This window comes from Charadrius vociferus, unplaced genomic scaffold (assembly GCF_000708025.1).
Source record: "Charadrius vociferus isolate BGI_N301 unplaced genomic scaffold, ASM70802v2 scaffold527, whole genome shotgun sequence".
In the NCBI taxonomy this organism is placed as follows: Eukaryota; Metazoa; Chordata; class Aves; order Charadriiformes; family Charadriidae; genus Charadrius; species Charadrius vociferus.
This window is the reverse complement of record NW_009649428.1, coordinates 59,218-85,504: the sequence shown is the minus strand read 5'-3', so window position 1 is coordinate 85,504 and position 26,287 is coordinate 59,218. Positions and strand designations below refer to the sequence as shown.

The window sequence follows — 26,287 nt, the reverse complement described above, 5'->3', positions numbered from 1 at the left end:
ACTATATTTGGCTTTGTCCCACAGTATACTAGTGTTGTGGTTTAACCCCAGCCAGCAACAAAGAACCACACAATTTTTCTGCTCACTCCCCCTCCCAGCGGCAGGATAAGGGGAGAATTCTAAGAAAAAGGAAAAACTCATGGGTTAAACACTCTGTTAAACCCTGTGGCCTGACCCAAAGGGAACAGGACTGGAGATTGTAATGGATATAACTTTAAATTGTAATCCATGATTTGAGTTGCATATTATAGGAAGTACTATAGTAGGATCCACCCAAACTAACAGAGAACGAGCCCCACAAGAAGTGCACGTGCAGAAGTGACCCAACCTGAGCTGATTTTGATGCCACACAACATATCGCCTCCCTGAGCAATTGTCATAACAGACAGAACCCAAGTCATGGACTAAATGAACTCAGTGGGCAATTTATGGACATGTTACGGACATCTTACAGGCGTGGCCTATAGACTGATAGTATGATATCTATGCATAAATCAAAAGATGGGAAAGGGGGGAAAGGGGGTGCGATGGTTAATGAGAGTGTATTGGATAACATGGGTCCTAAAGATGACATAAATGCTATGGAATAAGAGGTAGAGGCTGTAGTTAGTCTAGCTGAGATGGAGTTAATTTTTTTTCCTAGTAGCTTTTATGGTGCTGCCTTTTGGATTTGTGACCAACACAGTGTTGATAATAGAATGATGTTTTAGCTATTGCTCAGCTGCGCTTAATACAATCAATACCTATTCTTTTTCTCACACTGTCCTGCCAGAGAGTAGGCTGGGGGTGCACAAGAAGCTGAGAGGGGACACTGACCCCAACTGACCAAAAGGGTATTCCATACCATATGATGTCACTCTCAGCAATGAAAGCTGGGGTAAAGAAGGAGGAAGTGGAGGATGTTTGTAGTGATGACGTTTGGCTTCCCAAGTAACAGTTACGTGTGATGAAGCCCTGCTTTCCTGGAAAGGTCTAAACACCTGCCTGGCGATGGGAAGTAGTGAAAGAATTCTGTATTTTGCTTAACTTGTGTATGCAGCTTTTGCTTTAGCTATTAAACTGTCTTTATCTCAACCCACATGTTTTTGCACTTCTACCCTTCTGATTGTCTTCCCTATCCCACTGAGCAAGAAGTCGGTGAGAAGCCGTGGGGGCGAGGGGGGTGTAGGGGGGTGGGTGTTGGATTAGATAATCACAAGTCCTTTCAAACCTCAATGATTCTGTGTTATTATGTGCTAACAAATTGCTAACTCAGCAATAGTATTATGTGGAAAATGCTATTCCCTTAAACCCAGAATAATGCCTTTTGAATCCCGATACTTGTGTTGAAATTCCAGATGGAATTCAGGGATGTTTGTTGGGGCAGTGGGTGCACTGAAGCTACTACTTCATGGACCTTGACTCTAAGCATGATTGCCATATCTGTGGTGGGGAGTGCGAAAGCACCATGAAAAAAATGTTTTCTTGGCAAAGAGCAGTCATTACACACACAGGCTGGCAGAGTTGTGCAGCTTGCCACAACAAACAGAAACATTTTGCAAATGTTTCTGCATTTGATAACTGACATACTGAACATTGTCTGTGCTATTTCCCAAAGGTTTTTTCCTACACGTACACTGACTTTGTGCACTACTGAATGATTTTGTTGAGCAAAGAACAAAAGGAGCTTGTATCTCTGCCATATACACCAGCAAGGACAGCTCAGGACTCACTTTTTGGGAAGTCCTGCTAAGCAAAGAAAAAAGCCTCCCTTAATTTCTTATTTTACCTATAGCCACGACTCAAGGCAACCACACTGTCAGCATATGAGTGCACACTTTAGGATATCTTCATATGAACTAGTCACAGCAAACAAACATAGAATCATGGAATCATAGAACCATAGAATGGTTTAGGTTGGAAGGGATCTTGAAGATCATCAATTCCAACCCCTCTGCATAAGCACAGACACATCCCACTAGACCAGGTTGCTCAAAGCCCCATCCAGCCTGGCCTTGAACACCTCCAGGGGTGGAGCTTCCACAACTTCTCTGGGCCACTTGTTCCAGTGCCTTACCGCCCTCAAAGTGAAAAATTTCTTCCTAATATCTAACCCAAATCTATCTTCTTCCATTTCAAAGCCATTACCCCTTCTCTGATCACTACATGCTCTTGTAAAAAGTCCTTCCCCAGCTCTCCTGTAGGCCCCCTTTAGGTACTAGAAGGCTGCTATAAGGCCTCCCAGGAGCCTTCTCTTCTCCAGGATGAACAACTCCAACTCTCTCAGCCCGGCCTCATAGGAGAGGTGCTCCACTCCTCTGATCATCTTTGTGACCCTCCTCTGGACCTGCTCCAACAGGTCCATGTCCTTCTTATACTGGGGGCTCCAGAGCTGGATGCAGTACTCCAGAAGGGGTCTCACCAGGGTAGAGTAGAGGGGAGAATCACCTCCCTCTGTCTGCTGGCCACACTTCTCCTGATGCCGCCCAGGATATGGTTGGCTTTCTGGGCTCTGATTGTGCATGGCCAGCTCACGTTGAGCTTCTCATCAATCAGCACCCCCAAGTCCTTCTCCTCAAGGCTGCTCTTGATACATCCTCTGCCGAGCCTTTAGTTGTGCTTGAGGTTGCCCCAACCCAGATGTAGAACCTTGCACTTGGTCTTGTTGAATATCATGAGGTTGGCTTGGGCCCACCTCTCCAGCCTGTCCAGGTCCCTCTGGATGGCATCTCTCCCCTCCAGGGTATCTACCTTGCCACACAGCTTGGTATCATCAGCAAACTTGCTGAGGGTGCACTTGATCCCACTGTCCATGTCACCAATAAAGATGTTGAACAGCGCTGGTCCCAGTACCGACCCCTGAGGAACACCACTCATCACTGGTCTCCACTTGGGCATCGAGCTGCTGACCACAACTCTTTGAGTGCAGCCATTCAGCCAGTTCTTTATCCAGTGAGTGGTCCATCTGTCTCTCCAATTTAGAGACCAGGATATTGTGTGGGACAGTGTCAAATGCTTTGCACAAATCCAGGTAGATGACATCAGTTACTCTTCCCTTGTCCACTACCTCTGTAACGCTCTCCAAATTTTTCAGGTATGACTTGCCCTTGGTGAAGTCATGTTGCCTTCTACCAATCACCTCCTTATTTTTCTTGTGCCTTAGCAGAATTTCCAGGAGGATCTGCTCCAGGATCTTGACAGGCACAGAGGTGAGACTGACTGACTGAGTCTTCCTTTTTTCCCTTTTTGAAAAAAATCAGGGACAAAATAATTTTTTTTTGCCAATGAAGATGAGAAACTGCTGAGTGGACTGACTTACACACTTTCCCTGACCAGAGTGTTTACCTTCTTTATAGCTAAATCAGGTGCAAATGAATGTGGTTTAAAAGGAGTTTCAAAGTATGGGTGTCTAATCTACCATAATCACATACCCATTCAGCAAGTTCTACATTTCCTCTGGGGATTTAAATCACTGTTCCCATCTTTTTAAACATGTGGTGTTTGTCCTCTTTGTGTGGACATCTTGCAAGATGTGCCAGTCTCAGACTCTTACGTGCTTTGCCTTTTGTGTAGGACCTATTTCATTTACTCAACTAAAAGATAGTTGTCATAAACTAGCATTTATGTTTGCCCACAGAAGTTTTTATCAAGTTTGTTCTTAAGCTTTTTCATCTAAACTATGTGAGCTTAGTTTTTCCATACAATTTACAGTGGCAGAGTACAAGTTATCAGAGTACAAGTGACTGTTATCAAACTATAAAACACTGGCCTATGTTTTCTCACTTGAGAGACATTGAGAATCAAAAAAGCAGAGAACCATAGAACAATTTAGGTGGGAAGATTTCATCTGAAGAACATCTATCTCTGCTTTAAGACAGGACACCTTGTGAAAGGACATAGAATCATAGGATGGTTTAAGTTGGAAGGGACCATAAAGATTATCCAGCTCCAACCCATCTCCTTGTTTGTTAGCACTGGGTCTTTTGCTTATCTTAAGCCTGTCTCCAACTGCCCATCAGCTCTGGATCTCACAGCTTCTCTTTTCTATTCTGTGTTGCCACCAGTGATAAATCCAGTCATCTACACCATGAGGAACAATGACATAAAAGCTGCCATGTGAAAATTAACTGACCATGGAGTATTACACAGAAATAAATCATCAGTCTTTCTTCATTAGACTTCCTCTGTGTTCTTGGTAATGAGCACTTCATTTTCTACTAATGGGCAATTTATACCATTTGGATCAGAGGGAAATATTGACTTTGGGGGGGGGGAAGATTTTTTAAAGATTTCATGATACATGTAATTTTGACTTGCTGATGGCAGCAGCTTTTGCAGAATGATATACCAGTAATGGGACAAATAGAGGGTAATGCTCGCACGTACATTACGTATACCATCCTGCCTATGTCTCTATCTCACCTTCCCTCTGCTTTCTCTATGCTTATGAAGTATAATTTATAACCAGGTTGTTGAGGAAAATGGACGCATCTAAGTATGTGTGTGAGAGACTGCCCAAGAGGGAGGGACATATCTTTGCAAACATGATGAAAAACCCAGAGAGGTGTTTTGGTGGTGTCCATTTGGTTATGTCACCACTGGAATGTTTGTTGTTTCTTTGTTGCGTCAAGTACATCAAGTGCTATTGTGACTACAGTGTAAGATGTGCATCTATTTTATCATCACTTTACATCTAAATAAATGAGTGTTCATGACATCTGCTCTGTAACTCCTCTAAACTACCTGTATAATTGCACATCCTCCTTTCTCAAAGTAAATTATCCCCCCTCATCTCCTCTCACCCTCACACCCAAACCCTCACAGAATGGAATCACTGTGGCCTAATTTTGAGCAGCTGAATCTTTTTAATTTGTTGGAAATTCCCGAAGTTTTGTGTGTGATTCTAAACACTGAATCCTACTTTTGCTTTTGGATCAGATAACCCTGTGAGAGGAAATACCTAATTATCGTCTTTGACCATGCAGGGAGTGTGGAGGAGTCATTCAAGTGACCAAACAGTGATGTTTTAAACTCTGCAGGGTGCTGTATTAGGCTTGCAGTTGTTTCTGAAGAGCACGGCTCTCATGTTGGCTTTCTTTTATGTCCTACTCCACGCAGGTACGGGAATGACTTGACTCCACTCAGCCTTGGGGCAGCCTCACCTCAAGTACTGTGTGCAGTTTTGGGCTTTACAATATAAGAAGGATATAAAAATATTAGAAAAGGTCCAAAGGAGGGCAACAAAGATGGTGAAAGGACTAGAGTGCAGGACTTATGAAGAGTGGCTGAGGATACTAGGTTTGTTCAGCTTAGAGAAGTGGTGTCTGAGGGGTGACCTCATTGCTGTCTCTAATGTCCTCATGAGGGGAAGCAGAGAGGGTGGTTCTGATTTCATCTCTCTGGTGAGAGGACATGACGGAATGGCTTAAAGCTGTATTCGAGGAAGTTCAGATTGGATCTCAGGAAAAAGTTCTTCACTGAGACAGGCTTCCCAGGGAAGTGTTCATGGCCCCAAAACTGCCAGTGTTCAAGAAGTGCTTGGACAATGCTCTTAGATATATGGTTTAAATTTTAGGTTGCTCTGTGTGGAGTCAGGAGTTGGACTCCATGATCCTCATGGGTGCCTTCCAGCTCAGGATTTTCAAAGCTGTATGCAGTACTCCAGGTGGGGTTTCACGAGAGAAGACTTAGTGCAGACACCAATGATGTTGTTATAGCAATAGTTGTAAAACTTTTATCCAGGAAACAGATTCAAGCCAGAGGCAGGACTTGCTGTTCATCTAGTCTGTATAATATAATGGCTTACCTATTGCCAAATATCAATCACAAGACATTGCTGCCAGAAGGTACATTCAATAGCTCCCAATGAACCAAAGATGAACATTTGTGCAAGGCAGCGACCAGCAGACATTCTCCTAACCCCTTCAGGAAGCTGACCAGCATCCTATGCAGGATGGTGTAGGTATAATCAGTCTCCAAGGATGACAGCTTCCCTATAAAAAAATACACTGGTGCTTAAAGGTGCCGATCGATTACAACCAGAGTAGTTATAAGGATGTTTCCATTCACAGTAACACTGTAAGTGACAAGGAAAAACAGGAAAAGGTAACCCATTGTTCAGGAAAGTAACCAAATGGAAGGAGAGACTCCATGATATTGAGTTGATTTCTGCACTCTGCTTCTGGTATCAGTCTTATGTAGTGAGCAACAATGAACCAGAAATACTTTCAAATATCACCAAATTTCTTTGCTTTTATTCTTGAACATAGAACTTCTTGATTCCCTTGTTGTGTTTTTGCCTATCGGTTGAACCAGGAGTTCAGAGGTGAAATGTGCATTTCTCAGGAGGGAAGAAGAGAAGCAAGAAAGTTTCCTCAGTAGCTCAACTACCTCTGTTTTTATTGAAAATGTGTCTACTTCTCTGATGAGGATTTCTGAGTTGCATCTTGTTGTAAAATCTGGAATAAGAAGACACCAGGGTCTTTCAGAAAAAAAGGGCTTTACAGGGAAGGTCAAGAAATCTCTGCTGAATGTCAAGAAGAGTACCAGTTGTCAAAGAACTGCAGGGCAATTCCCTAAATAAATGCCAGGCAATTACCATAGGTCAACTCTACCACAAGTCAACTCTGCCTTCCCTGCACACTGACATTTTTTGATTTCTTTATGATGTAAGAACATACCATTTACTTCTATGTGAGCTCTAGGATTGGCAATCACATGGTCAAGTAGCTTTTGGTTATTTTTCCTCAAAGTTCAGGGGACTTCTTGGTGCCATGAGATACCTCTTATACCCTTCATGTCTGCCCTGATACCATTGCCTCCCTAGCCAGGAGTGGAGGCTTATTTTCTAGTCATATTCTCTTCATCAGGTTTTGGTAGCTCTGACATCCAAATCCCGATCCCCAATCTTTCGACTGTTAGAAGGGAAACAGCAGATGGAGATGGGTCATCTTAGCACGCATACATCCACAGCATTTTAATGTTGCTAGGGTGGGGAATGCTGTTCTTTTGAAATAAAAGACACACAATAAACTGAAGTAAAATGTAACTTTCTCAAATAAAGAGGAGTGAAACCTAGCTAACCTGTGAAGTGGTAAAGGATGCATCTTTTTTTTTTTTTCCTTCAAGAGTTTTCAATATGTTACACTCATTATATGAAACTGAAAAAAAAAATAATGAAAACATGAAATTAATGAAAGAAGTACTCACTGTGAACACTGCCCCTGTTCACCACTGAAGACATGAATCTAGGTATGTTCTATGTTGCTGGTTCTACAGGGAAAAAAAAATAAGTGGTTTTGTGGATTTGACTTCCAGTGTCACTTTCAGAGTGACTCATTTCTTCTTTATCAAAACATTCTCAAATTATACATACTGAGATTTTCACCTAAATGGAGTAAGAAAAAAGAATATGGAAATTTTTCGGCAATCCTGAAAATTCTACATGGTTGCAAATGAAAACACAGAATCATAGAATGGTTAGGGTTGGAAGGGACCTCTGGAGATCATCTAGTCCAACCCCCCTGCCAGAGCAGGGTCACCTACAACAGGTTGCACAGGACAGTGTCCAGGCGGGTTTTGAATGTCTCCAGAGTGGGAGACTCCACAACCTCTCTGGGCAGCCTGTTCCAGTGCTCCACTACCCTCAAAGTAAAGAAGTTCCTTCTCATGTTAAGATGGAACTTCCTATGTTCAAGTTTATGCCCATTACCCCTCGTCCTATCACTGGGCACCACTGAAAAAAGACTGCTCCCATCCCCCTGCCATCCTCCCTTCAAGTATTTGTAAGTATTAATAAGATCCCCCCTCAATCTTCTTTTCTCTAGACTAAAGAGACCCAAGTCCCTAAGCCTTTCTTCATATGAGAGATGTTCCAATCCCCTAATCATCTTCGTTGCCCTTTGCTGGACCCTCTCCAGCAGTTCCCTGTCCTTGAACTGGGGAGCCCAGAACTGGACACGGTACTCCAGATGCGGCCTCACCAGGGCAAAGTAGAGGGGGAGGATGACCTCCCTCGACCTGCTCCCACACTTTTCTTGATGCAACCCAGGATGCCATTCGCCTTCTTGGCCGCCAGGGCACATTGCTGGCTCATGGTCATCCTGTTGTCCACCAGGACTCCCAGGTCCCTCTCCACAGAGCTGCTCTCCAGGAGGTCAGCCCCCAACCTGTACTGGTGCATGGGGTTATTCCTCCCCAGGTGCAGTACCCTACACTTACCCTTGTTGAACTTCATAAGGTTTCTTTCTGCCCAACTCTCCAGCCTGGCGAGGTCACGCTGTAAGGCAGCACAGCCTTCTGGCGTGTCAGCCACTCCTCCCAGTTTTGTGTCATCAGCAAACTTGCTGATGGTACACTCTATCCCTTCATCCAGATCATTGATGAATATGTTGAACAAAACTGGGCCCAGTACTGACCCCTGAGGGACACCACTTGTTACTAACCTCCAACTAGACTCTGCGCCACTAACCACAACCCTCTGAGCTCTATCTGTGAGCCAGTTCTCAATCCACCTCACCGTCCATTCATCTAAGCCACACTTCCTAAGCTTTCCTGTGAGGATGATGTGGGAGACAGTGTCGAAAGCCTTGCCAAAGTCAAGGTAGACAACATCCACTGCCCTCCCCTCATCCACCCATCTAGTCACTTCGTCATAGAAGGCTATCAGATTAGTCAGACATGACTTCCCCTTGGTGAATCCATGTTGACTACTTCTGATAATCTTCTTTTCATCCAGGTGCTTTGAGATGGTACCCAGAACAAGCTGTTCCATCATCTTCCCAGGGATGGAGGTGAGGCTGACCGGCCTGTAGTTTCCCAGGTCATCCTTCTTGCCCTTTTTGAAGACTGGAGTGACATTGGCTATCCTCCAGTCCTCAGGCACCTCACCTATCCTCCAGGACCTTTCAAAGATGATGAAGAGCGGCCCAGCAATGACTTCCCCCAGCTCCCTCAGCACCCGAGGGTGCATCCCATCAGGCCCCATGGATATGTGTATATCCAGTTTATCTAACTGATCTCTAATGTGCTCCTCATCAACCAAGGGATAGTCTTGCTTCCCCCAGACTTTCTCTGTTACCTGCAAAGTCTGGATCTCACAAGGACTGGCCTGAACAGTGAAGACAGAAGCAAAGAAGGCATTTAGCAACTCCGCCTTCTCTGCATCATCTGTCACCACAGCACCTGTCAACACCAGTATCTACAGTCAGAATCATTGCATTTGATCTCCTTTAGGCCAACTTTCCAAATCTAAAAAGTTGGTAGAGGTGGAAAATCAGATATTGATGTCCATCCTGAGGCAAGCCCTGGTTAGTTTGTTTGTTGATATCAAAGGGAGGGAGAAAGGAGAAATGAAATGCAAACAAACACCAATAGGGTGAGATCAGGAATATGACCTTTGAGTTTAGTGGTAGTCTTAACAAAAATAAAGTCAAAATAGAGTACTGCCTTTCTTACAGTGACATGCTGAACACAACAAAAAATATTCTTACTGTGAGGGTGGTTGAACAGTTGAATGGGTTGCTCAAAAATGATGTGGAATTTCCATCTGTGAAGATATTCAAAACCTGACTGGACACAGGCTTGGAACCTGTTCTACCTGACCCTACATGAGCAGGAGGAGATTGGACTAGATGAACTCAAGAGTTCCCTTCCAACCTAATTATTATATGATTCTGTTTTTTTGAAAATTACTTAAAAGGCTAAACATAACTGAATAGGGGAAGTCTACTCTAGTGCAGTTTGTACAGGCACTACCATTCAAAGGTGAATTCTGACTTGAATGATAAGAACCTTTCCATGAAGGAGGATAAATGATCTCTGGTGTGTGCTGGTTTTGGCTGGGATGGAGTTAATTTTCTTCATAGTAGCTCCTATGGGGCTATGTTTTGGGCCTGTGTTGAAAACACTGTTGATAACCCAGGGATGTTTTAGTTATTGCTGAGCAGAGCAAGGCCTTTCCTGCCTCTCAAATCACCCCACCAGTGAGCAGGCTGGGGGTACACAAGAAGCTGAGGGGGACACAGCTGGGACAGCTGACCCCAACTCACCAAAGAGATATTCTGTACCATATGACATCATGGTCAGCATATAAAGCTGGGGGAAGGAGAAGGAAGGGGGGGACCATTTGGAGTAATAGTGTGTGTCTTCCCAAGTAACCGTTATCCATGATGGAACTCAGCTTTCCTGGAGGTGGCTGAACATCCCCCTGCCAATCAGAAGTAGTGAATTAATTCCTTGTTTTGCTTTTGCTTTACTCATTAAACTGTCTTTATCTCAATCCATGAGTTTTCTCACTTTTCATCTTCTGAAGTGAGTGAGCAGCTCTGTGGTTCCTAGTTGCTGGCTGGGGTTAAACCACAACACAGCGATGCTGTCTTGGTGAAGAAGATAAATCTATACTTTGGTTAATGTCAGACTCTTACCAAGGTTGAAGTGAAGTTGGTGTAGTAATTCTTCATATGTTCCTACAGTTTTCATTTTTATGACATTGTCTCTGTTCTCTAGATCCCTTCTGTCTGCTGACCCAAGGAACAGAATTTCTGGGACAGAATCCAGTCCACTGGGATTTTAATGGAAGAAAGAACTCTGTATTGCTCTTGCTTTTTTATCTTTTAGTCATTTCTTGAAACGCTCTTCTACTTCTTACCATATGTGTGGACTAAAACCTCCAGATCTCCTTTTATTTTTTCTTGGGTAGTCTTTCCTTCTTTGAGACCTGCTATACAATATTGTTCCTAAGATGCTAACCAATTTCCTCACAGAGAAAAAAAATCTCTCTTTCAGGGACTGTAATGCACAGTTGTATGTTTGGCTCCTTGGGAGGAACTGAATGTCTTCTACTAGCCACGATGCCATGTGATTGCTATTTAGCTATCTGTAATCCTCTTCATTATACAGCTATAATGAACTGGAATATTTTTCCAGGGCTGGAAGCTCTCTTCTGAATTACTGGCTTTGCAGTTACCTTGTGCTTATTGTATTGATTCTGAATTTGACTTTCTGTGGCCTCAATGGGGCTGCAGAAAACCGTTTCTACTCGTTCATATCCCCTCATTGTGATGACTACTTTCTGTGGGATCCTTGCTATCATGTATGTATTACTACCTGCCAATAATTCCCTAAATCTGAAGAATCATGAAAGATCATGGAGTGGATCATCCTGGAAACTCCGCTAAAGCACACGGAAAATAAGGAGGTGATTGGCAGTAGCCAACGTGGCTTCACCAAGGGAAAGTCATGCCTGACAAATTTGGTGGCCTTCTAGGAAGGGGTTACAGTGTTGGTGGATAAGGGGAGAGGAGCTGGTGCCATCTACCTGGACTTATTCAAAGCGTTTGACACTGTCCCACATGACATCCTTGTCTCTAAACTGGGGAGACATGGATTTGATGCATGGAACACTGAGTGGATAAGGAATTGGCTGGACAGTGGTCAATGGCTCCATGTCCAAGTGGAAACTTGGCTGGACGTGGCCTTGGGCAACCTGGTCTAGTGGGAGGTGTCCCTGCCCATGGCAGGGAGGTTGGAACTTGATGATCTTCAAGGTCCTTTCCAAGCTAAACCATTCTATGATTCTATGAAATCAGTGACAAGTGGTGTTCCTCAGGGATCGGTACTGGGACTGGTGTTGTTAATATCTTTGCCAGAAACATGGACAGTGGGACTGAGTGCACTCTTGGCAAGTTTGCTGATGACACCAAGCTACATGGCATGGCTGACATGCTGGAGGGAAGGGATGCCATCCAGAGGGACCTGGACAGGCTTGAGGTTCGACCAGGCCAAGTGCAAGGTCCTACACGTGGGTTGCAGCAATCCCAAGCACAAGACTGCTAGGCTGGGCAGAGAATGGATTGAGGGTAGCCCTGAGGAGAAGGACTTGGTGTGTTGGTGGGTGAGAAGCGCAACACGAACCCAGCAATGTTCTCTTGCAGCCCAGAAAGACAACCACATCCTGGGCTGCATCCTCAGCAGCGTGGCCAGCAGGTCGAGGGAGGGGATTCTGCCCCTCTGCTCTGCCCTTGTGAGACCCCACCCGGACTGCAGTTTTCAGCTCAGGGGCCCCCAACACAGGAGGGACATGGTCCTGTTCAAGCAAGTCCAGAGGAGGCCACAAACATGATAACAGGGCTGGAGCATCTCTCCTGTGAGGACAGGCTGAGAAAGTTGGGATTGTTCATCCTGGAGAAGAGAAGGCCCCAAGGACACCTTATAGTGGCCTTCCAGTATCTGAAGGGGGCCTACAAGAAAGCTGGAGAGGGACTTTTTGCAAAGACATGTAATGATAGGATGAGGGGGAATGGCTTTGAACTGGAAGAGGGTAGATTTTGATTAGAGATCAGGAAGAAATTTTTCACTCTGAGAGTGGTGAGACAGTGCAACAGGTTGCCCAGGGAAGCTGTGGCTGCCCCATCCGTGAAAGTGTTCAAGGCCAGGCTGAACAGGGCTTTGAACAACATGGTCTAGTGGGAGGTATCCATGCCCATGGCAGGGGGATTGGAACTAGATGATCTTTAAGGTCCCTTCCAACCTAAACTATTCAATGATTCTATGATTCTATGAATAAAATGTTCTCCACCTGCTATAAAATTGTGATCTCAATCCACTTATAAACAGCTTGAGAAACAAGGAGGCCTTTGTCGTGGTTTAGCCTCAGCCAGCAACAAAGAACCACGCAGCCGCTCACACAACTCCCACAGTCGTGGAAAAAGAAATCGTCAGGGCAAAACTCGTGGGTTAAAAGAATGTAATTTAACAGAACAGCAAAAGAAAAGATGAAAACGCAATTACAGTACCGCCGCAAAGCGCACCGACCAGACCCGCACCGCCGCAGCCCACCCCCAAGTGGCGACTGCTCTCCTCGCCCCGGCTAGCTCCTCTTATAGCTCGGGCATGGGTCACGTGGTATGGAATACCTGCCCCCTGCCGGCTCCTGGGGAGATTAACCCCATCCCTGCCGGAAGCAGGACAGCCTTGGAGGCTGTTAAGAGGTTCTGGGGTAGAAAATCAACTTTGTGTTAATATTCTGGGGGATTTCTGGGATGCTGTAACCATCCTTCCTTATCATGTAAATTTGATCTAATCTTGAATGTGAGATTCCACTGCCCAAAAAATCAGCATAAAAAGTGAAGATGTAGAAAAGTAATCACTGTTAAAATACATGATTTTTTTCTTAGGGTTTGACCTTGGTTAGCTGCCAGATGCCCACACAGCTCATTCCTCTTCCTCAATAGGACAAGGGGAGAAAAATAAGATGAAAAAATTTGTCGGTCAAGGAAAAGACTGGCAGATTGCTTGGCAAAACAGACCCACGTTGCGGAAGATTAATATAATTTATTAACAATTTAAAATAAAGTAGGATGGTGAGAAACAAAGGCAAAAACTCAAACACTCTTCCTCCATGTCCCCTTATTCCCAGGCTCAATTTCACTCCTTCCCTCCTGCCTCCTCCTCTGCCCCATGCCCCTGCCATCTGCACTGGGGGGATTGAAGATAGGGGGCAATGATGAATACATAGCAGTTTCTTTTTGGTGCTCTTTCCTCCTCACGTTTTTCTTCTTCTCCATCGTAGGTCCTCGCCACGGGCTGCGATTCCTTTAGCAAACATCCATCTGCTCCAGTGTAGGGTCCTCCACAGGCTGCAGTGTGAATACATGTTCCACCATGGACTGCAGGGAAATACCTCCTCCTACCTCTTACCCTGGTGTTTGTACTGCTATTCTCACTCTTTTTGTCCCTCCTGCTCTGCCTGTGTGGTATTTTTTAGCTTTTATTAAATATGTTTTTAAAGGGATGCCACCAGCTTTGCTGATTGGCTCATCTTTGGCTAGCGGTGGGCCTGTTCTGGAACCATCTGTAACTGGCATGGGGCAGCCTTTTCCAGCAGAGGTCACCCCTGAAGCCCCACTGCTACCAAAACCTTGCCGTGTAAACCAATACACTTGAAAATCCTAGAACATCCATATTTAGGCAACTGAATTCCATGCCATGTGGTATTCCGTTCACTCTCCACCTGCCACCTCAGAAAATTGGTCCTTTATATCCTGCTTCCTATCTGTCAGGTGTTTCAGACACCTCAGAACAGCAGAAATGGCCCTGGGGATCTATGGTAGGCCCTACAGTGACAGAAGGAAATCCACCCCTTTATTTGACAAACCCTTCTTTAAAAACAAACAAACAAAATCCTCTAGCTTCTGAGGGTGAGTAAATCAATGCCTGCAAAACCAAATAACATTGGTTTTACATTTCTATAAAAAACTGAAAGAAAGGTACATAGGTAGGTAAGGTCAGGAAATAGATAGATAGACAGGTAGAGAGATAGACAGAGAGATGCAGAATGTGGAAAAATGAGGCAAGGTTTAGTATATGTAGTTAGGGTTATTTTCCATAATCCAATGGAAACTCTCATATTATGGCAGAGAGAATACGTGTAAACAAGTCAGTTGCAGTGGGTTGGTCCCGCAGAGCATCTAAGCACCCACCCAGCCACTCACTCACTCCCACAAGGGCATGATGTTGATGATACGGAATATCCCTTTGGCCAGTTTGGGTCAGCTGTCCTGGCTATGTTCCCACCCAGCTTCTTCCGCACACCCAGCAGCGGGGTAAGTTCAAATCCTGAAGATGGTGGGCTCCACAAAGCACCCTAACAGGGAGTTTGCCGCCTTCACACATTCATCCAGCTGGACGTCTGCAAGCAGAGAGAAAAAGCAGAAGGGGGACCACAGCTCAGTAAGAGAAGGCAGTGTGTATTGACAGACTGCCCTGCAGGAGCACTGGGAAAGAGGGACATGGGTCAACAGGTGTCAGCTGTGGATTTAGTGGGGAAGGCCCAGAGCATGACTCCTCCCAACAAAATCTTCTTACCAGCTTGGTCCTGCAGCCACCTACAAGCTTTGGCCTCCAGAAGCTCTGACCAAGATACCTTCCATTTATACTGGTGCAACCAGACTAAGGTCAAAACTGTGGCCCAGGCATCTGGTGGCACATCCTGTCGAGGAAACCAGAACAGTCAGGGGGCAGAAAGGAAAAGAAGAATCAAACCTAACCCAGTACGTGGAAGAGGTAAGACCTCCACACATACACAGAAAATCTGTGAGCCTCTGAAATCCTCAAAATTGGGAAGTTCCCTAGTATCTCTGCTGATTCTTCCCCACAACCCCCACAACCCCCCTTCCACGAGTGAAGAGGCTCTATATCCCAACTGCTTTGATCTCTTCCTTTCAGTTCAGCTCAGACTGGAAACTTAGAGCAGAGGAAGGTTCAGCTCATGACAGTTCCCTGCTCCTGCCCCTGATCTGCTTACCTCACTGGGCCTTTGTCCCTCAACATCAGCCTTGCTGAGCCCCAAGGCAAAGGCCAGGGCTGCGGTGAGGGCCCAGGAGCCATTTGCTTTCTGGAGTGCCACCACTACCCTGAGCCCAGAGAAGTCACAGAGTCTTGTTGACAGTGGTGAAATTGTCCAGTCCCAACTCTTGTTAAATGCTGGTGGTTCTTCCATTGCCTGCTCTTCAAGAGGATGCTCCCCATCTGGAAGACAGAAACATTCACACAGGTAGTATGAGATAGGCAATGGCTTGTAAGCTTAAATTCTGCCTTTGCCAGCTATACTTGGCTGTCCGCCATCCTCTCTGGCCTTTCCCAATTTTTCCCAGTCCTCCACAAACATCCTAAACTTTTTCCAGACCTCCCAGAGCATCTGCAGATCTTCCCTGTCCCTCAGAAGCATCCTAAAATCTGCCCCATGTGCTCTAGTTCACTCAGCATCATTCTCTCTGAACACCCTTAATTCCTCCATGAGTATCACTAATTTTACTCCTTCCTGATGCTTCCCCCATTATGGCTCATGTGCACCGTTTAGGCCCACAGGGGTCTATCGTCCACCCTCAAACCCACCAGCCTCAGCATGAGCTCTTCCTTTCCACATTCCAGGACATAACACTTCTTTGGAGCCACAACACAACTGGATCACAAGAGAGTTAAGGTGAGGGAGTGGCAAGCACAGCCGATGGGGCATTATAGTCCCAGGCACGGCTCAGTTCCAGAGCAGATTTAAGAGCTTTTACAGTGATACACTAGGCCTAAACGCCTTGGGAAATTCCTCTTATCTTCTACAGTCTTTTGTATGCATAGCTTGAGTAGGCCTAAAGGCCTTGAGAAGTTTCACCCTTATCTTCTACAGTCTTTCTGTATATAAGCTGTGTGTGAAGCAACACATAGCATGCACTCTAGGAGGAGCAATACTCTGTGCATCCAGCACTGCAATAAAGAATGCCTGCCTTCTAAAACTTTCAAACAAGTCTTAGAGGTTTTCTTTGACTGAGTTTTATGGTATCTATGGGCAGGAAAAGGAACCACTCGGGCACAGAGTAGTTGGGGCAGAACTAGGGCTTGTTTACGGCTGGTCTAAAGGTATACAGGGTTGGAAGGGACCTCTGGAAGTCATCTAGTCCAAATCCCTACTTAAAGCAGGTCTCATTCAAACAGCTCTCTCAGGTACCTGTCTAGTCAAGTCTTGAACAGTGCTAAGGATGGAGATTCCACTGGGTTTTGACCACCCTTATGATTTTAAAAAAAAAAAAAAAAATTCCTCAAACCCATTCAGAATTTCCTTTGTTCCTACTTGTGTCTGTCACCTCTTATCCTAATGCTGTGCGCTGTTTTCCTCCAGTCAGCTGGTTGTAGACAGAAATAAGGTATCCTCTTCTTAAAGGTGAACAAGCCCAATGCTTAGCCTCTCCTAGCATGCCACGTGCAGCCCTCCACTAGATCCATTCCAGGATGTCAACACCTTTCTTGTAATGGAAGCAGAAGCTAGATATGATACCCCAGGATGCAGGGTAGCAAAGGATGATGAACAGGGAGGATCACCTGCCTGCAACTAGTGGCTACACTCATGCTAATACAGCCCAGGATGTGGTTGGCTTGCTTTGTTGCAAGGGCATGCCGCTGACTTCTGTTCAACTAGTTGTCTGCTAGGACCCTAAGATCCTTTTCTGTAGAGCTGCTTCCTTGTGTGTGTGTGTCCTGGGCCAGTATTGTTACATAGGGTTATTCCGTTCCTGATGCAAGACTTTGCATTTGTTTTTATTGAATGTCATGTGGTTCCTGTCAGGCCGTTTCTCCAGCCTGTCCCTGCCCTCCACTGTCCTGACCACACAGCTACTGTTCCCAGTTTGGTGTTGTTCATAAACTTGCTAGGAGTGCACTCTGTCCATTCATGTCCAGGTCACTAAAGAAGATGTTAAACAGTACTGTTACCATGAGACATCCCTCTGGAATGGCACTGGCTATTGGCCACCAGCTGGACTCTGAACTGCTGATAACTGCTCTTTGAGCCCAACAGTCTAGCCAATTTTCCACCAGCGTTATTCATCACTTAACCCAGCCAATATCTCATCAATCTGATGATAAGGAGACTTTGTGAGACTGTCAAAGGCCCTTCTCTTGTCCACAGTGCCAGTTATTGGATCCAAAAAAGCAGTAAGGTTGGTCAGGCATGATTTACTTCTGAAAAACCGATACAGTATGGTCCTTCTAAGACAATTTGCTTCATATCCTTCCTAGGGACTCAGGGGAGGCTGACCAGCCTATAGGTCCCTGAATTCTTATTCTTCTTCTCCTTGAAGATGGGTGACATGTCTGACTATTTTCCAGTCATCAGGAACCTCACCCAATTGCCAAGATCTTTGGAAGATGATAGAGTCACTGCCTTGCAGTGGCATCAGCCTTGCTGTTTTAGCCCTCTTGGATGCACCCAATGCCAGGAACTTGTTAGGTCTAACAAGCCTGTATGATTCCTAACTATCTTCTACTGTGGGTACTACTTCACTCACACAGACTCTGCTGGGACACTCCGAGATATGGTAGACCTAAGGGAAAACCTTACCAGTTAAAACTGAGCCCAAAATATTTGGGACTATGACTGCCTTTTCCACATCCTTTGTCACTGAGTCCCCTGCATTTCAGAGCATTGGGTCCTGGAAGATCAACTAGCTATGTTGGACCCTTTGCCGTCCACAAGAGTTTCCCACAGGATACTGAACAAGGCAAAATCTGTTCTTCTGAAGTGCATGATTTGTAATTCTGCTGTTTGTCTTGCTCTTTCCTCTCAGGATCATAAACTCCAGCCTCATGGTTGCTGCAGCTAAGGCTGCCCTTCTTCATCAAGCACCTGCTACACAAAATAGGGTCCAGTGCATAACAGCAACCTCCTCGGTTTCTTGCACTCAGAAAAACTGCCTTTCAAGTAGATACTGAGGTTTGTTAAAACTGTCCAGGAGTATGATCTTTGACTGTGAGGTGTTCTCCAGCTGCCTAAAGACGGCTTCATCTACCTCCTCTCCTTTATCTGCTGGATCAACATCACCTGTGCTGACCTGTCACCTGTTCCTGTTCCTTTTCAGTAAGCCTTGTTCCTCAGAGATGGTCCTGCAGCCACGGTAGTAAAAGTCCTGCCTGTGACACCAGTCACTTGTTGACCTGCAGGATGAGTTCATTTCTACCAATCCTTTCCCTTTCACTGCAAGGACTGAAGAACACCATGTGGACTGCCACACTCTCCATCATCTCCCACAGGGCTCTATAATCACACATGATATTCTCCAGGATATCCCTTGTAGTGTCATTGCTGTCCACATGAAAGACCAGCAACGGGTAATAGTCCAAGGGACAGACCAGCCTTGGCCTGTCTGCAGCCTCTTCAGTCCCAACCTCTGATGAGCATCCTGAAGCGTGAGGTTGGGTTGGCAGCTGGGTATGTCCACTCCCTGCAGGAGACAATTTCCAGTAACCATCACACGCCTTTCCTATCTGCTTGGACACTAGGTTTAGGCTCAGCTGGGTCTAGATACCTCCCTTGACAGGTTTTGTTTGGCCTCACCAGTGCCCAGGCACTATACCTAGTCTGAAGTTGCAGGTCTGCAGGTTGAGCAGGAGCCTTCCCCCCGCTGTCAGAAGCCACAAGCCACCTTTCCCCATTTTGACTGCATCCTCCAGATGTCCCATTCTTCTTGCTTCACATAACTCAGGCTTTTTTCTGTGCAGGCTTTTCATAAAGACCAGGACAATCTCCCCTTCATTCACCCTGACGGTGTGCAGTCTGCTAACTTCTTCCTTCTAGCTCCTCCAGTTAACAAGTCTGAGCCTTGACCATGACATACCTCCCACAGAGGAGGGCACAGTTGCAATGTCTCTGTTAGCTAGCTCTATGTTCTTGCATACCTGCTATGCAGCAACACCAGCTGAAAAAGTGCTTGACACCTTCTCCCACCATTAAAAGTTTCTTGAAAATGGCAAGCAGAGACACCCCTTAATTAGGAAACAGACAACAGAAGCTGACCATTAGAGATGACTGCAGCACAAGTCCACAGAAGTTAACACTCCTTGTCAACAGGAATCACAAGAATTTCCCAGCAGGTGATCCTTGGTGATCAGAAGATGAGCTCTGGACAAGCAGAAATGTGGAAGAAAAGGAAGCCTGGAAACCACTGTGCTAGCTGGCTCTTTTTTTGCTGAACTGTATGAGGATAAAGCTAAAGCTTCCTGCAGATTTTTTATGAGAAACAGTGTTTGGGTATAGATTTAAGGACAGTTGAAGACAAGGATAAGATTACTTCAGAGAAGTACTAAGGCATTTGTTTCTTAGTTTCCAGCCCAGAGTTGACGTAGGAGTTTACTTTCTCTGTCACTCCATCCGTCCCCAGCACAATGACAACCAAGAAGTCTGGTGAGAAGATAAGTGCTGAAAGGGGAGTTCAACCCTAGACTAACAGCTTTTGAGACTGCCCGGCTGAGAAGTTTCTCCTTACCTTTACAGGATGCTGAAAGCTGAGTGAGTGCCTCAGTGTCAGGGGTTTTGCAATCGAATTTCTCAAGGAAGAGCTGACACTTCTGGACCATCCAAAACTTGGTAGACTTGAACCACACAGGCCTGAAGCCACGCAACCAGAGCAGCTGGCAGGGAACCAAGTTGCAAGAGGAAGAGAAAAACATGGAGGAGTCTGGAGGCAAAGAATCTGGGGAGAGAAGCAGAAGGATGGGAGTTAGACTCAGGGGTATTAGAGATAGGCAAAGGGCGGTCAGGTCCAGAAGAGAGAAGCTGTGGATGGTGAGGAGGCATCAGAACAACAAGTTCTGCTTTCCCCTCCCAGTTCTATGGCTGTTTCTGGCCTTACCATGGTGCCCGGCATCCCTCTGTTTCATGCGTACTGCCACACTGGATGTGAAGGGGGACTGGACCCCTAGGCTGAGGCTGGACTTAACTGCACTGTGCCAGATGCCATTCTCTGTCCTGCGTGTCCCCTCCCAGGCCAGTTTCCACAGCAGGTGCATCATGGCCATGCGGTGCACAGGCAGCCTGCAGGGGCAGGGAGTTAGTCCTTGGTTCCACCTTGGAGAGGGGCATAGGACACGTGGAGTAAAGAGGAGGGGGCAGTGGCGCAATGGTCACCCAGATCAGGGCAGAGGGGACAAGAGGGGAACACTGGATGCTCAGATTCTCTTCCCACCTCAGGCTACAGCCGGAAGGATGCAAGAAAAGGACACCTGCTGTCCCTCCTCCAGACCTTGCCATGTCACTCTGCCTCATGGGCAAGTGTATTACTCTCTCACCTGTTGTCTGCTGATGGGGACAGTGAGAACCTGAGGGTATAATCAAAGGACTGGCTGCCGACATGGTACTGAAGAGTCACAGCTCCCTCACCCACCTCTGGATCCTGGTGGCACAAGGGAAAGAGTCAGACAGAAATGGTCATCTGCAAGGCACTACCTAGGTTCCCCCCCACTCTACTAAGGTAGTAGATGTCCCTGGTTGGAGCAGCAGCAGTGGTGTCTCCGGGGGAAAGAAGGGCCTTCACAGAGCCCTAATTGTGGTCTCTCTCAGGTCTAGTGGAGGTGAAGGACTCTGAGTGCTGGGAAGGTGAAACAGGGAGTGGGTTCTTTACCTTCCAGAAAACCCTGTCCCAGTGCATATGGTTCTGGGATCACTCTCACCTCTGCTTGCCCATGGATCTGGGCATAGATGGAGCTCTGATGTCCCTGGAAGATCATCTCAGGAGCTTTTCTGATCACTGACACCTCCAGGCCAGGTGGAAGTTCCCAGCGTAGTGAGATCCCACTTGCCAGAGGCTGCAAAGCCCGCTGTAGACATCTCACTGCCTGGTAAGGGAAAGCAGAGAGCACAGACCACTTCGGTTCCCTCCCATTTCTAGGCAGCAGGGAAGTTTCAGGGGGGTCTCTGGGTTTGAGTGGATGGCGGTATCTGGATTGCTTTGCACATCTAGGAGAGCCATGGTAGGTACTGAATAGAGCAGAGGGGTACCTGGGTAGTTACCTCAGATGTCATGTCCATCCTAGAGTGGATGCACACACATTCACCTTTGGTCTCCAGGGCCATGGCCTGGGAAAGGTTGAAGCTGTCACAACTGTTAGTAGGAAAACAGAAACACCTGTACAGGAAAACAGGGGGAGGTTAGTGACAGGACAAAGGTGGGAGGCACGAAGAACGAGAGTGGTACAACGGGCAAAGTCTGGAGAGGTAAGCATGCTTCTAATCATAGAAATTAAACCAACCCAGTTTTCCCATTCACTCTGGGGTGAGAGACGTTGCCTGCTGGACGGGGAGATCATGAGAATGGATTTTGGGCCCAAAGACAACATTAATGTATTGCGGGGTGAGGATGAAGAGGAAAAGTGCTGAGAAGAGCAGGGAAAGATTAGGACAGGAGGTTCACTAGATGAAAAGTATAGGCAGTCTTTGTGAGGTAAGGGAAGTGTCTGTGGGCATTTTTGCTGAAGTTCCATTGAGGTAAAGAGAAGATCTGTGGCAGACTAGGGTCTGGAAGAATGTTTGAAGGATTCTGACAGTCAAGGGGAGAGGAAGGTTGGGAATTAGTACATTAGGGGACAGCAACAGGGCTTCTCCATTACCGGTGGTGGTCCCGGTAGCGGTAGACCTCAGCCATGACAGCTTCCTCTTCACTGGAGATCTTCCTTTGGATGAAGATGAAAAGCTGAGGGAGAGAGGATGGGAAACAAAGATTGCCAGGGCTGGGCACCCTATATAGGGGAAAGATGTCCTTCTAAAATGCAAGAAGCCTTCCCAGTTTGCTCCCTTACTCTCTTGCACCCACTGGCCTGGAAACAGGAACAGAGATTGTATGTCTCCTTTCATTAACACCAGGTCACCTCTTAGCTTAAAGGGGCACCCCACAAGGAAGATCCACCTTCCCCAAGTGCAGGAAAATTCCCTCCCATGCTGCCCATCCCAAAGACTGTGTCCCTTTTTGTCATGAGGACCACCGTCCACATGCCAACTCCCGGTACAAACAGCAGCAGACTGGCTCACCCTGCAGTCTACCTTTACCCCATCGTTCACACTCATTCCCCTCCCCGTAACCATTTGGCCTCTGATACCTGGCGGGGGTGCCCATGAAGGAGAGGAGTGCTGTAGATAGACCTTAGCAGGCCCAACAGGTCACAACCCCCCAGGTCAGGGCAGATGGAGGAGATGCGCCCCAGTGCATTGTCCATGCTTTCCTGCGTGTATTCCACACTCTGCCTGTGGGAGGGCATGCAGAGTGTCAGGGGGGAGAGAACCTGGCTCACGGCTACCCTCACATGACCACTCCCTAGAAAAGCCCTATCTCACTGACAGTGCTACGGAAGCACCCTGAAAAGAGGACTTACCCTTTCGCTTCTCCCAACAGATCCTGCCCCGTAACTGCCTTTGAGCAAAAGCTTGTCCCATAGTTGCACTTATAAAAATCATGCTCTACTTACCCCTTGGCCCAGCCCCATCATCACCCCCAACTCACAGATAGAAGGCTTTGAAAGTGGCCCCAAAACTGTAGATGTTGAAGTAACAGCCCAGGGGCAAACTCTTGAGGAGGAAGAGCAGTGTGTTCTGGAGACAGATGGAGGGATGGGCAGAGCTCAGGTGGAGAAGCCAGGCAGAACAGCTGCCTATGTGAAGCAGCTGGCCTCTATCCCCAGCAGCTGGGCATGACCCGTGTGGAAAATTCCCCCTGAAGACGTCCTCCGGTGGTACCTGTGCATCTTTGAATAGGCTGCAGTCCATGAGAAAGAGAAATTCCCCAGGATGGCAAGGATTGGACTCCACCTCAGGAATGCTGGGCATCAGTGTCACCATCACCACAGGGTCTCCCAGTAGAGAGCCTGGAGTGTGTCGGGGGAAACAAGGAAGACTTTTAAGCTGGAGCCCGCTTCCCCGTCTCTTTGCTTTTGTCCTCCACATAGCCCTCAGCTCTGACCTATGGCCTGAAAAGCCCCTCAGACTCCCCCAGTCTCCCCTGGCACCCTCTCGTTAATGCCCACTTCCACCCTCTTCACTCACCAGGTGGGGCTTTGGGATCTCTCCTCTCCACCACAGCACTGAGAGCGTGAGACCCTCTATAATACACCAGCAAGTTCAGATCGTCCTGCATCCAGGGTGGCAATTTCAAGGATACCTGAGGACAAGTAGGGTGTGGCGAGGGGAGAGAAGCCAATAAAAGGATTGAGGAGTCCTAAGGAGCACCAGCAGGCTGCAGACACTTCCCTCCTCTTCTCCTTTGGGACTCTAGCATCTGGGAAGGCTGTACCTGAGCAGATGTTTGATCTGGAGTAGTGTATTGCAGAGGGGTGGAGCTGGTGTTAATGGCCATATGGGACACACCATGAGCTGACTTCAGACAGATGCTGAAGTGCAGGTTTTCAGACATCTCCTCAGAAGAATAAATCCACCCTGCAGTGAGAAAGAGGTGTGAGAAGGTGAAAGAAGAGCCCCTAGGGCAGTAGACAGCTATGGTGGGGCACTGTCTGTTGTTGGTAGGGGGGAAATGTGGCATCTGAGACATCCCTCACTGCGGTGGTTGGTGGAGGGGGGGATGGTGGTGGTGAATCTGTAGGCTCACACTGTGGTTTGCACAGGGATCTGTGGGGATGTCTTGCTGTCAGAGACCCGTGGTGTTCCTGACTGTGAGGTGCAAGGCGGAATAGTCAGACTCTCCCAGTGAGATACATGTGCAGGTATAGGGGTTCCCCCCAGAAGGGATGCTGGGGAGCGATGTGTTTCTCCCTGGGGGATGCACCTGGGGGATCACTCACTAATGTCTTTTCTGCAGGGGAACAGCTCGTGTGGCCAGCAAAACTGGGCAGCTCCATCAGACTGCATTGGCAGCTCCTGGACATAGCACAGTCTGATGGCCACTTCCCTGTTAGGAGGCAGGGTCCCCAAGAAACAAGCAAACACAGGACCCCAAAGATCCCACTGGTTCTGCAGGTATCTTAAATTCTCCATGCCTGAAGTGGCTTTGCACAGCTGCTGGGCCTGCCACAGAGGGAGAAAAACATGTCACTGAGGTCTCCACAGGATTCCCCTCTATCACCTCCACCCTTCATCCCAATCTGCTGACCCCCTCCCACCACAGGCCCAGTACCTCCTCCTTCTCCCAGAGCATTGCTTCAATGCGAGTGTCCCCCATGGTAGCATAGAAGGTGTGTACAACAGTACTAGAGTCCACAGGAAATATGAACATGGTCTCCTTAGAGACTTGCTGCATATTGCGGAAAAACAGCTCAGACACCACGTCGGCCACAAAGTCCTGGATGGTTACATTTACTGTCACAGTTTCCAGCTCCATTTCAGGACAAGAAGAGAAGAACCATATTCCCCTCTGGAAGAAGCCTGAGGAAGACACAACAGCTTTCAGACTCCCTGGTTGCACGTGGGAAACTTTAAATTTGAGGTGTCTGCTTGTTGTGGGAAACAGTTGTGTGTCCAAACCTGCCACAAAAATACCAGTTGCAGAAGCTGACAAATAGCAGTGAAAGGTCCTTGAGGCTATCAACACGTTTCCCTTAGACCACAGTTCCCCACCTTTCTAAGCTCCTTTCTGTCCAACACACATGACAAGCTGTGCCCTCAGATTGCCTTAAATGTGCCATGCTTCGTCTTTGCTCAGGCCTACCACGACATTGATAGGAGTCCGCCTGTCCCCCAGCACATAGCGTGAGACAGTCCCACAACAGAGGTTCATGCAAATGGCAGGAGGTGCCCTGCAACTCCTCAAACTTTCTGACCATATCTCCAAGATAGAAGCAGGTGCCATCACCTGCTTTGAGACTAATGCTCCAAAGAGATGGGCTTGATTTTTAGCATAAGCAGATACACTACTCATTTTGGACTACTGGAAAGGAATGGGCGACCATACCAAGGGCACTTAGCATGGCATCAAAGGCAGAGTCACAGGGCGTTGCCTCATCTCCTTTTCATTGCGAGCAGTGGAGATGTTTCTTGCTGACCTCCCTTTCTCACCTGTCATACCTGGAGCGTATGGTTTATTTGAGGTCAACAATGCGTAGGTCTGAATTTGATGACCTCTCTCCCTGCTATGACACCAGCCCATGGAAAGGCAACCTTCTCCATACCTTGGCCCTCGTTTTGAGATGAAGAGCATCTTGTATTACGGCAAGGTTTGGCATCGGTGGTATGCCAAACCTGACGGTAAAATGTGTTGTAGTGTCTTAGTCAAGAATGGCATAACACTGCAGTAGGAATATAGTGATGCTTAGCCAAAGAGAGGTATAAGACCTTCACAGGGGTTATAATGTCTTGGAAGAGGATGGTATACAGAAGATGGTATAGTTCACCTGGAAGGGATGATGCAACTCACCAGTCAAGCAATGTACCTAGGTATCACAACACAATTCAGTAGGGGATGGTTTAGCACCACAGTAGAGGTGATGCAATACCATAGCACTGAGGAGTATTGCCCCCCATCCCACAGTAGTAGACATTGCTTCTGCATCATCTCCCACGTTGTGATAGTTTCCCTGAAAAGCCTTCAGCACTATGGGTGAGATGAATCACACTTACAAAAACATCTTTTTCTATGTCAAGCAGAAAAGGTGAAGACTGACTACAGGCCATGGCCCTGTGTTCCCAGAACATGGTGAGATGTGCCTCCCTATCAATGACCCAAGAAATCAGTTCTTTCCCACATTGCTCTCCCAGTTAAAAACTTCCCCACTTCTCACAGATACCACCTTTATGGCCCCAACTCACCTCTACACATATACTTTTTGCACAGGATGCCGCTTTTCCTCATCTTGACTCTTTGGATAAAGACAGCTTCTGTGTGGGAAGGAGCATAAAGTGAGCTGTGAGGACCTTGTGGGAAAAAAGTCGGCACCTCCATCTTCTCTTACTCCAAGATCTGGAGCTCCCCCCAACATACATGGGCCAAGATGACTCTTCACTTCCTCACATCCCACCTCAGGATCCTTTTTGCTTCTCTCACCAGCCTCG

The 26,287-nt window shown here is 46.9% G+C and overlaps 1 protein-coding gene across 1 annotated transcript; it reads right to left on the bottom strand.

Moving 5' to 3' along the window:
- Window positions 1-14,588: 14,588 nt before the first annotated feature.
- On the bottom strand, window positions 14,589-26,087 carry LOC104290404 (von Willebrand factor A domain-containing protein 5A-like). Its single transcript, XM_009889496.1, has 17 exons — window positions 26,045-26,087; window positions 24,417-24,664; window positions 24,085-24,307; window positions 23,580-23,722; window positions 23,333-23,447; window positions 23,027-23,154; window positions 22,794-22,882; window positions 22,393-22,537; window positions 21,907-21,989; window positions 21,311-21,425; window positions 20,971-21,135; window positions 20,590-20,693; window positions 20,154-20,335; window positions 19,788-19,994; window positions 15,284-15,507; window positions 14,845-14,968; window positions 14,589-14,668 (listed from the first exon to the last, which is right to left on the bottom strand). Exons 1-17 carry the CDS (start codon window positions 26,085-26,087, stop codon window positions 14,589-14,591), a joined length of 2,418 nt encoding a protein of 805 aa, XP_009887798.1.
- Between the last annotated feature and the right edge of the window lie 200 nt (window positions 26,088-26,287).